The sequence below is a fragment of the Pinus tabuliformis genome, chromosome 4_2, assembly GCF_031772625.1.
Source record: "Pinus tabuliformis cultivar Carrire ecotype Pingquan chromosome 4_2, CPIR1, whole genome shotgun sequence".
Lineage (NCBI taxonomy): Eukaryota > Viridiplantae > Streptophyta > Pinopsida > Pinales > Pinaceae > Pinus > Pinus tabuliformis.
The window spans coordinates 844,665,704-844,677,860 of NC_142304.1; the positions used below are offsets into that span (position 1 = coordinate 844,665,704).

Genomic DNA, 12,157 nt, shown 5'->3' on the forward strand with positions numbered 1-12,157 from the left:
TCACTGGTTGCTTGGTTATGTGTTTTAGCTACTCATATTCTAGGTGCTTTTGTTGATCAAATATCACCTCTAAGACATGTGACCTTTGTCTTTTAAAGAATGCATGATATTAGAATTTGTCTGTCAAGCAATATATTATGTAAACATTATTGGAATGCTCCTATTTTTTTTTTCTTCCTAGAAGTGATATACTATTGTGTAATATGTCAAGGTTAATCCATAAAATAGAACAAAAGATGGGAGAATAGAAGACTAGTTATAATTCCTATTTTTGTTGCATGTTCCCATAGTTGGGTTATTTGGGACTTCAATTGCAACTTTTGGACCTGGAGCTGCATATTGTTTTCAATGGTAATTGGTGAACAATCTATGTGGATCTCGTGCATCTCCAGTCTCTACTCTAGTCTTTGATCCAGTCTTTGCTCTAGTCTCTGCTTCAATGGATGAATGATATTAACAATAACAACAACAAAAGTAAAAAAAATGAAAAAAACAAAATCAACATGATAACACTATTTAACAAAATTAAACCTGATAACATTGTGCACACACTTTGATTGTATGTCTCCAGTAGCTAATGAATAGAATGAATGTAACATTGTGCACACACTCTGATTGTATGTCTCCAACAACTGATGAGTAGAATGAATGTTTCAAATGAAAATAAGTAAGGGTTGAGGTTGTTTTATAATTTTTTGATGTAGAATTTGATTAGTAGGGAATATTGGCATGGATTTCCATCTCCCAAATTCAAATGTGTGTTCTGGATTGATTTGTACATGATCCAATGGTTGATAAACTTTCATGATTGATCCTTGTGTTTTCCTATTTTAATCCCTGAATTAAAAGGGTTGGTGTATGATCCAGAGTTATGCAAGAACAAAACAAAATATGGGTATACACATAAACACAAAGATGCAGCAGAAATAAAAATTCCTTTCATTAATATCAAAGAACTGAAATATGCTTACATACAGAAATGGAAACAAACTAGCTCGGGCGATAGTATCTTATCTCTGAGAAGAGATGTGGCGGCTACATGTCTCTTAAATATGTTACAATGAGGCTCGAAGACTTATTTATTATTTAGAAACAATGGAAAATCCTAAACATCCAAAAACCTAACCCTAGGAGATGAAGCGCCAAAATTGTGATCCCCATTTGGGTAAATTGTTACGTCAACTTCCCGGGGTCATAACTTTGGCATATGATCTTCGTTTGGCTATCATAATACCTCGTTTTGAAGATCTCAGAGAGGAGACCACATTAGAGGAAACTTCAGCCTAAAAGTGGCCATCTAAGGAAAAGTAATAAAATAAGAGTTATGAATTTTGGAGGGAAAAGAAGAAAACTATTTTTTTTAATTGTATTTTTGGCTTATCTCCTTATAAGTTTATTCAAATTTTCAGGTGTAGACACTTGTTGGATGCAGAATTAAATTCCACATCCAAAAATTACCCATTATGCATATTTTTGAGAAGAACCACATTGATTAAAAAAATTAAGATACATCAAAAAAGCATGTTCAACGCGGTTTTTTAATGTATCTTCAATTTTTATCAATGTGGGTCTTATCAAAAGTATGCATAATTAGTACTCGTTGGATGTGGAGTTTAATTTTGCATCCAACAAGTGTCTAGACTTGAAATTTGAGTAAACCTATAAGAAGATAAGCCAAAAATATAATTAAAAAAAATAGCTTTTCTTCTTTTTCCTCCAAAATATTTACATGTACCTCTTTTTAAATTTAAATAATTTTGATTGTTTTACATATTATGACATGGAAATTACATGAAAATTTCATGGGCATTTTTAAAATAAAATTTATTCTAATGAAAACATACTGGTAAACTGGTTTGAGGCTTTTCTAGTCTCTCCAGTGTCCCTAAAAATGTCTTTTAGTCCCTCAAAACGGCTTCGGAATTTTAGGACTCAAAAAACTACCAAAAATAGTAAGTTGTGCTACAATTAAAGAAACTGAAAAGAAATAGCAGTGGGGGTCTAAGTGGAATAGGTAGGTGGCCACCAATATCCATTTGGATCAGTTCTCGCCCCTTAGGAAGCAATGATCCCCATTGTGTTGAGTGCCTCCATGAGATGGGGAAAATTCTACTGAACTTGGTCCCTGGCGAGCCACTTGCCTTGGTGTAGGAGTTGGCCAAATTTGACAACCTGATACAGTTGGATCTTCTGTTGGCGAGTGTTCTTGATCTACATGTCCATGATCTGATAAGTTGTTAGGCCCCTATAATATTGGTGCATTCCCTCATTGTTATTGTTTTTTTTTTTATCGTTAAAAGACTATCTAGACTATTGCATTATATTTACAAGTAAACTTTACAAACAATGAGACAGGCTTTCCAGGGCCAGCAGTTGCACCTTGGATAGCTTAACTTTGAAACAAAAAGCTCCCTCGCAGGGGCAGCACCTACAGAACGTCCAAAATCACCTTCCAGACTGACAGAGTCCCTCCAAAATCTAATTGCTGCTAGAGGCCCAAAAGACGTGAGAATCAGCGTGCTAAGGGGCCTCATTGCGTTGATCAGACCCATGACTGCCCACGCAGGGGCTTTCGACATACATAAACCAGACAGACAATAGAGAATTGAAAATAGACCCGACATACTTAGACCAGACAGACAGACGCATACATTGCCAGCCAACAAGCATAGTGAAATCCGGAATCGACATACCCGCAGAAGCTTTAATCCTGGTTTCGGGCTGGGAGAGGAGGACATGCGTTGAGTCGGGGTTCAGTGTCCTGGTCCTCGCAGAGGATTTTGTCTTCCACCACGTAGCACCACCCCCATCCCTCTGGAACTCCTTCCCACATCGCCTTCCACTTTTCCTCATCAATGCCCTGAGGTGCCGGCCCCAATGGGTGTGAGGTGCCATGCACTGTCTCCTTCCCCGAATTGCCTGCCTCGTTCGGTGGCAACACCTCAGAGCTTTCCTTATCAGGGCTGTCCTTACCAGAGCTTCCTGGAGGCTTCTCCAGCGCGTCCTCACCATAGCCTTCTGGAGGTTTCTCCGACGTGCCCAGAGGATTTCCGGCTCCAAATTCTTCAGGGATTTTGGTAAAAATAACTGAAATGTGGGCATTGACTCCTGCATTGTCCATTGAGCTACCCAGAGTGAACACCACGGAGCCGAATGCCGGAAGCAATGGTCCTCCCTCGCTAGAGCTACCGACCTCCACGAATTGCCCGACTGGGAGTTGTGTGGCTCTTGCTCGCCTATGACAGTAGCAGCAACAACAATGGTGGTGTTCATCTGCTGCAGGGGTTCTAGAAGAGGAACCTCTCCCTGGTCCTCGTCTGCTAGGCTGTCGCTCCCGTAATTTAGCCATGTCTTCTTCGCTGCCACCTGCGTATGCCTGAGAGAATAGGTAGGAATAGGCACTGTGCAGATTTTGCCCCAATCCCCACACTGGTGAGACGATTTCTGAGCACCCTCCTCCTGCACTAGAGTTAAGACTTCTCGCCTCCAATTGAACCAGAAATCCCTCGAATTGCCCCCCCTTCCTACATCTACGGCTTGAATTGCAGCAGCAAGAGGCCGCAACATCCACCGTCTCGCAGTTTCTCTGCTCTTGCACCCTTCGAATCTCAATATGCCAATGCACCCACATCCTTCGTTGATATCGTGTTCCATTCCTTCTCTGCAGTCGAGCATTAACTGCATTCTGCGCCACCATCGAGAACCTCTGCCTTGCATTGAATACCCAACGCTTCGCTGCTGAGCCATTAAACCTTGACGGCGGTTTAACTAGGCGTATTAAGGTTACCACGGGGCGGCACATGCTGGGCATGTGGCACGCCCTCCCTTGACAAGTCATCACCCGCATCCGGGGCCCTCATTGTTATTGTTAGTGTAGCCCCCTTATTGTTATTTTTGTGCCCATGTAGTCCCCATATTATTATTATTGTGCCCCATAGAAGCCCACTGTTGTTATTGTTGTGTCCTGACATTATTATTGTTATGTCGGCTCTGATTATATTGTGACCCTTATACTCTTATATATAGAAAGGAGGTTTTGTCATTTGAATCATCCAATAATTGTTCATTTATGTAATGTAAAGGAGGTTTCCCCCTCAAAGAGGATAATTTTGAAGTCATTGATCTATCTCTTCTTCTATTTTGTGGGTTGGTTGCATAACGTTTGGTATCAGAGCTTTGGATTCTAGGGTTTCGTTTCTTCAAACATACCATCTTGGAATTTTAGCTATAATTTTTTTTTATACGAGGCTTAAAAAGCTAAATATTTTACCACGTTGAGCCTAAATCTCATAGAACTTCATGTAAAAATTTCATATCTTAGTTCGCTATATTTTCAGAGGTATGCTCTAACGAAGTTAGGGTTTTTCAAGCTCAAGAATTCTTCTCAAACAGGTGACCTAGGGAAAATCGTCCTAACGTTTTTTCTATGAGGCTTTAGATGCTGAAATTTTTACCACGTGGAACAATTTGGCGCCCTCTTAAAGTCTCATTAATTTCTTCTAGGGAACACAAGATGAGAGCCAACTCCGGGGAAGGTAATGGGTTATTTGTAGGAGGTCGTTGTGATGACCCTCCTTGATCTTGATTTCTTCGCATTCTCACCATTTTGAATTGTTCAAATATTTGTTCCATATGCAAGGCTTATTAAAGAAGCTTAGGAATTTTGTGAATTCTTACTCGACTTATGCATGTTTTGCAAAATGATAGGTGTAAGTTTTTCTTTTGATATGTTCATAAACAAGTGTTACTAATACTGAGAAGTTCATCATGGATCTACTAAATGCTCTCCCATCATTGGCTAAGCAACGTTGCGACACACTACTAGTCATCCTCAAATATCTTTAGATATGTGTAACCAATCATCCTAAATCCATCTTATATATTTTGAGCATTCACATATATACTAAATTACCATTTTTATTATTATTATTTTCTTTTCACATTATTAAAACTAGGTGTCCTCTTCAAATCCCATCAATAATGCTAGATTGCCATTTTTATTTTATATATATATATATATATATATATATATAATCCTTGTGTTTTCAAAGTAGGTGTCTAATGGCCTCAATCAACTCAACAATGATATTATTGTTAGGTATTTACTATCCCATTGATATATATAAAATGGCTAGTGCTACATGTTTTAATATTTTAATATTATATATTGTCTTAAAGGAGGTTCTAATGTGCTAATCAATTGGTGTTCACCTTTAACACTTTAATGTGAATATGTTGGATTTTCGTTTTCGTTTTATAAACATATGCAGATTAATACTATGACAATATCTAATATAACAAATGGTCAACATAGATAAAAAATTCTCCTTTCGTTCTCCGCACATGTGGATGAATCACCTTCATGTTTCATATCATATGTGATGAATGGATTGGATGATATGACGCCAAATGAGGGTCAATGAGCTCTTATTTATATGTGATCTTGGAGGAGGGTTTGAACTTGGGGTCAAAACCATTAATCAAGTGGGGTTGATTGTACACTTTACACCAACTTGGTCATCATACAAAATATAATTTTTCTCCTTTGTTTTGCTAATGAAAATACCGACTACAACTACCAATTTTCAACAAATTCACCCAATAAATGTCGAACATATGTTTACAATGAGTAATCATTATGCAATAGTTAGAATAAATGCTACTAAGCGTTGAATAGATGTTAATAGTTTAACCAAGCCATTATTAATTTTTTAATGTCTAGTGTGGAGCCCTCTGCATCTCAATTAATATCAGTCGTTGTAGTTTCCAGCAATAATAATAATAAAAAATTGAATAAAAACACATAATGTACGACAAATTTTATTATTTTGATTATTGAAACTTTGTAGTTATATGCTTTAATTTTTTTAATTGAGTTAATTTCAATATGCAGAGTGTGGAGGTGTGGAGGAAGCTTTTGTTGTGCGGAGAAAGCACAACGAAATTGATATATTAGTTTTGTGCGACTTAAATGTCTGGCTGTGCACTTACTTCATATATAATATTTCTAAGTGTTTGTCTCACCTCCATTTTATCCAGCTGCTTAATTCTCTATATCTTTAGTGATTTGGGGAAATTGTTATAATGATTGCAAAATGTGCATATCTCAGAGTTTAGTTTTCAGTGTGTAGAGGTGCAGAGGTACGAAAGAAGCTTTCATTGTGAGCAGTACGAAATTACGGCTTGCGAAAACGATTATGTTACACCATGTTGTTCGCCAACTCTAAAAGATACATTATGAATTCATGTCGAAAATATATAACTAAGCCTCATGTCACTAGTGTGTTGTATTGCCACATGTCACTTATTTTGGCAACATAAGCATCTTGCCATGTTTGCTTGTTTTGAGCATAGGTATGATTACAAAGTGTGCATATCTCAGGGTTTAGCTTTCATTGTGAGGATGTGTGGGGGTATTAGCTTTCATTGTAAGGATGTGCAGGGTACTGAAGAAGCTTTCATTCTCATTTTCACTTTTTTAATAAAATTGATTAATTAAAAAATTTCATATGAAATGAGTTATGGCTTTTTTGGAAATGTAGTGTTGATAAGCCATGGTATTGGCCATTGTAACAAACTTGATTTACAAGTTAAGAATCTCCATGATAAAGTGAAGATAAATCTCCAAGATTAAGAATCTTGTTACATGTTTTTTTTGTTTAAATGTAAATATATTTAATTGATATATTTATTTATTTTTATAATTAATAAAAATTTAAAATAAAATTATAATTTAGTTAATTTTTCTGATTTTTAAAATTTTTGATAATGTAAATCAATTTTTTGTCACTTATAATTTATTGTTTTCTATCAAAATTTATTAACCATATAATTGCATTAATAATAATATTAAACTAATCTTTCATAAAATTATAATAAATAATAATATTAAACAAAATTTCGATAATACATTAACATCTTACTTTTTTAAATATTACAATAATATTCTTTTATTTAATATATATTACTAATTTTTGAAATATTCAAAAACATTAATAACTAAATTTATTATTAATTTTTAAAATATTCAAAAACAAAGCGGCAGAATACATATAAAAGTATTTATTGAAAAAGGAAACTTTGAATAAGGAACGAAACAGAGCAGCAGAAAGAAAAATGTAACCCATCAACAACGATAGGTGGGTGCGGTGTGGTTGTATCAATGATGGAATACATATAAAAGTATTTATTGAAAAAGGAAACTTTGAAACAGAGCAGCAGAAAGAAAAATGTAACCCATCAACAACGATAGGTGGGTGCGGTGTGGTTGTATCAATGATGGAATACATATAAAAGTATTTATTGAAAAAGGAAACTTTGAAACAGAGCAGCAGAAACAAAAATGTAACCCATCAACAACGATACGTGGGTGCGGTGTGGTTGTATCAATGATGGAATACATATAAAACAAACTTTGAATAAGGAACGAAACAGAGCAGCAGAAACAAAAATGTAACCCATCAACAACGATACGTGGGTGCCGTGTGGTTGTGCTCAACCGAGCCAGCGGATGAGATACTCGTGTCATTGAAGGATTCCAGGGGGCGCAACCATCAGGGAGAAAGGTCTCATGAAATTTCTTATAAATACGCAGCGCCTCTGAGGGTTCGATCACATTTTGATTTTTCCCTTGTCCATTCCTTACTGGGACATTTTCGGAGAGCCGATCTGTCTATGGCTGGGCAACATACTAGTTCTCTGTCTATGGCTGGGCAGCATGCTACTTCTCTGATTTCTGAAATTGTTAGTGGTCGTTTATTTATTTAAGTATATGTTGGCTTTTGGCGTTTATTAGATTTTGGGCTTTCGTTTGGCGTTTATTAAAGCCGTAATCTAACGGGGTGATTCAAACACTGCTTTGAAACTTTTTGATTCAAACACTGCTTTGAAATTTTTTTATCCGAATTTCAGCCTTCCGGGCAATTCGAATTCCTCCGCCTCAGTAGAGGATTCTTTTATTAAATATTAAATATAATAATGCGGTGTAGAGGTTTTTCTTTCACAGATTTTCACACAGGTTTTTTCTTTTCTCAGGCGACTGTGGCACCTCCAAGGGACTTCAATGTGGGTTCTTCAAGGGGCTACAAAAAGTCATTGATGTGGCGGATTTTTGGTTTTCTTTTTGGTAAGATTTTAATTTTTGTGCTCTGGAACCCCTATATTCTGTCGATTATGATTTTTGAGGGGTATCTGCGATTTCAGCATCACAATTGTAGTGGTCGATTTGCAGATCTAGAAATGGCCATTATGGGCCTGGAATTTTTGCGCAAACGTCTTCACCCCGGGTCGTTTCTGCCCTTTCCCCTGATCGACAGCTTCTGGGAGTTCCATGAATCTGACAGTATATTTTTATGTTGTGTTTTTTATACTTATCTCGATCGTTTCTTTCACGTCGCTCTTTTTTTATGTTGGTTGATATAATTGAGTTCTTTGAAAGCTTGAGATTATATAAACTTTTCTTGCGGGCGATGACACGTTGTAAAGACACTCGATTTCCTTTGAGTTTGTTGACAGCTTTTCTCTGTCATTCTCGCTACTCTGTGGTTTCAATATGACAATCGTAATTGTTGATTTGCAGGTTCATTTTTCCTGATCCAATCATGGTTCTATTTTGTTGACTTCCTTGACAGCAAGGCCAAGATCCAGGAGATCAAGGCCAAGATCCAAGACAAGGTAAGCATTACCCCCTGACTAGCGTCGAGGTTGCTCCTGTGGTCTGTAAAATTTATCTTAATTATGTTGTTTTGTCTATTGTTTCTCGCTCTGTTTTTTGAAATGTGACCCTTTTACACCTGTAACTCTGTGATTTCAGTTTAATTACAATGGGAATTGTAATGTCAAGATCGGCATTATCCCGGAGGTATATCTCGGGGTCTCTAAAATTGTGTGCTTTTAATCTATGTGCAATTTTCTGAGGGTTACCTCTCTGTTCTGGTCTTCTAAAGCCCCTTGTATTTTGACTTTCAGACGCGTGTCTCTCTGTTACTTTATGGTATTTTTAGTGAAATGATAATTGTTGATTTGTATTACTCCTTCGTTTTGACTCTTTTATTACTGTTACTTTATGGTATTTCCATTGTTACAATGTTAATTGTTGGTTTGCAGCGGTCCGGTACACCGTTTTTAACGATGGGTGTACTCCGGCCGACTCCAATGGTCCAGAAAGTAAATTCTACACAGTTGGTGCTGCGTCTAACTGGGGCCAAGCATATGTTTGTTAGCCTGCCACTTTTCTCTCTATTTCAGATTTTTGAATATTTCTGGAATTTGATTTAAGAAATCTGGTTGATAAGATTTTGGAATATTTCTAAAAATCTGATGCATCCTGTCCATCAGATCCCGGGAATATGACATTACTTCCATTGTATCTAAGCTCTCAACTTCTGAAGTTATCGTCTTGCCACGCGGGTTTTGACAAAGATCTGCATGCTCCCTCTCAGACGGACCGACACACCCAGAATCCACTTTCTGGATGTTGTAGTCGGCCAGTGTGCGTCTGTTTTTAAATGGCTTATCTGGGATTTTATATACTACAACCTCTGCTGGTCAGGTGGGATACACGCCTCGTAAGATTCTTAAACCTTCACATCATCAATTGTGTCTGATCTCTGGTTTTCTGGTTGCAGCAAGGGATTCAACGAAGATCTGCATGCCATCTCTCAGAACAAGTTCTCGACATCTGACCACGAACCGCATGCCAACCTCTTAGACAAAGCACACGGTGCGAGGTCGATTCCGATTCTGTAAACGGCAAATGTCCCGCGCCCAGCAATGCTCTGGCTGTAAGCAATGGAGGGTAGGTGGCTTAGCAGTCCAGTGAGGAAATACGGTCAGGCTGTCTATCTTCACTGTTAAAATTATATATATCCTCACTGTTAAATTGATACAGTTGGGATATATGTATAAATTTACAGCGAGGATATATATAAATTTAACAGTGAAGATAGACAGCCTGACCACATTTAATTAATAAATATGCCATCGACTTGTACATAAGCTCTGATGGTTAAATTTGATGATCGTGTTTTCCATGATCCTGAGATGGCTAGTTTGAGAACCCACTTTAGTAAAGAAGATTTGTTTCAAGCTGTAAAAAGAGATTTGTTTTAATTCGAGCTCGTTAATACAAACTCTCGTGTTAACTTTTCTCCAAAGTGCTTTTGTTGTTGCTCGTATTGTGGAATTAATTGTAATGAAAGGGTAAACAGGACAGATTTAATAAGCTATTCAGTAATTAATTAGTAGACTCGTTCCGATCTATACAAGGGAGGAACTATTCGTTTGCATACAAAATTACAATATAATGGTAATACTTGTTAGTGGAGATGTTTTTTTTACAAACAATTACAACACAATGAGAATATTAAAAAACTTTACAAACCATTATAATATAATTGAATATTAAAAAACTTTACAAACCATTATAATATAATTGTAATACTCGCTTTTAAACAATTATTACATTACAAGTGCAAGTGATAATTCTTTTATTTTGATAAAAATAAAAATAGTTTAATAAGAAATTTTATATTATTATTAAACAATTTTTTTCCCTCCGTGTTAAGAAAGTTTTTGAAATTCATATTATTGTTTTATTTTTGATAAAATTTCAAATTTATATTATTATTAAAACAATTTTTATTTTGGATTAAAAAATTTAATAAAATTCATATTAGTATATTTAATTTGTTTTAAAATTTGAACTAAATGAAGGTAAAGAATTTTATGAAATCATTATTGTTCATATGGAACAACATGGCAACAACACCACTTAATTAAAATAGTAAAATGAATTAAATTAGTATTAAAAGAATTATTTTTCTCAATTAAGAAATTGTATCAAATTTATATTATTGTTTTATTTTTATTTAAATTTAAATTAAATGAAAATGATGAATTTTATGATTTCACAATTGTTTATACAATATAATTAAAATAATAAAATAAGATTATTATATGAGTAGGGTTTTATTTGACAGATTAGGATAAAAGGATTATAAATAAGATTATTATATGAGTAGGGATTTATTTGTTGGATTAGGATAAAAGGATAGTTAGGCTTTGTAGAATTGGGTTGAAGTATTTAGGGGTGATTAGACATTAAAGGTTTGTGAGTTACAGGATCAAGGTCAAGGATGAATTATAGTGTTAAAGTTTGAGAATTGTGGTTACCTTTGATAGTAGCGGATAGTGTTTTGGGGATATAAATTGACGAGTTTTTGGTGATACTTGTAGCAATCAATTATAATATTGACAGTTAGGGGATCGAGGTTAGGGATGAATTATGGTGTGAAAGTTTGAGAATTATAGTAGCGGATAGTGTTTTGGAGATGTAAATTGATGAGTTTTAAGTTACTTGTAGAAATTAATCATAATATTGATAGTAGTCAAGGTTTAGGGTTAGAAGATGTGAAGGTTAGGTTTTCATGGGTTGATAAATAACAATGACTTAAGATTCTCAATTTATATTAAGCTTTCTCATAACTATAGGATGTTGATGGTGATGACTTGAGATTACAGCGTGGTAACTTGTATTTGAGAATTATTCATAATTGGGATAATGATAACAATTACTTGTATGTGTCTTTGAGGCTTGTTCATAATTGGGTAATGATAACAGTGACTTATGTATAAGGGACTAGCGGTTGCAGGGTTTGAACTTGACAAGGATTCGGTTTAGGATTACAATGTAAAGAGGATGTAAACTTGGTTGGGTTTAGGGTTATGATGCAAAGAGGATGTAAACTTAAAGGAGAAAAATATAATGTAAAAAATTGACATGCCTAAGCCCAAAAACAGTTACTGGGTTTGAGCATTATAGTGATGCTTTGCTATCTCATATTATGGTAGTGTTATTAAAGGTTAATTAGAAGTTCGGGGTTCTAATGATTTGGGGTTGATATTTGATAGGGGTTATAAATTGTTAGGTTTATGTATGTGGGGATATTTGATAAGGGTTTGAAATTACAAGGTTTGTGTGTGTGTTGGGTATTATATAGATATGTAGTGATGGGTGGTAAGGATTTCATGGGGATATTAATAAGTCATGTTGGGGGTTAAAGCTATGTATAGGTGTTTGAAATAATTTTTTATTTTATATATATGACTTGTCAACTTTATATTAAATATAAAAGAGATTATACATCTTCTTCAAATT

General features: G+C 35.4%; 1 protein-coding gene across 3 annotated transcripts; it reads left to right on the forward strand.

Moving 5' to 3' along the window:
* Window positions 1-7,537: 7,537 nt before the first annotated feature.
* Window positions 7,538-10,154, forward strand: LOC149172312 (uncharacterized). Of its 3 annotated transcripts, none has more exons than XM_089424301.1 (8): window positions 7,538-7,743; window positions 8,035-8,125; window positions 8,231-8,353; window positions 8,579-8,673; window positions 8,813-8,860; window positions 9,106-9,216; window positions 9,337-9,550; window positions 9,627-10,154. In XM_089424301.1, exons 1-7 carry the CDS (start codon window positions 7,675-7,677, stop codon window positions 9,349-9,351), a joined length of 552 nt encoding a protein of 183 aa, XP_089280427.1. In that variant the 5' UTR covers window positions 7,538-7,674; the 3' UTR covers window positions 9,352-9,550; window positions 9,627-10,154. The 3 variants fall into 3 exon arrangements, with proteins under 3 accessions (XP_089280427.1, XP_089280426.1, XP_089280425.1); XM_089424300.1 differs by having other exon boundaries at window positions 7,553-7,743; window positions 9,106-9,212; window positions 9,337-9,545; XM_089424299.1 differs by having other exon boundaries at window positions 7,554-7,743; window positions 9,106-9,212.
* The last annotated feature ends 2,003 nt before the right edge of the window (window positions 10,155-12,157 follow it).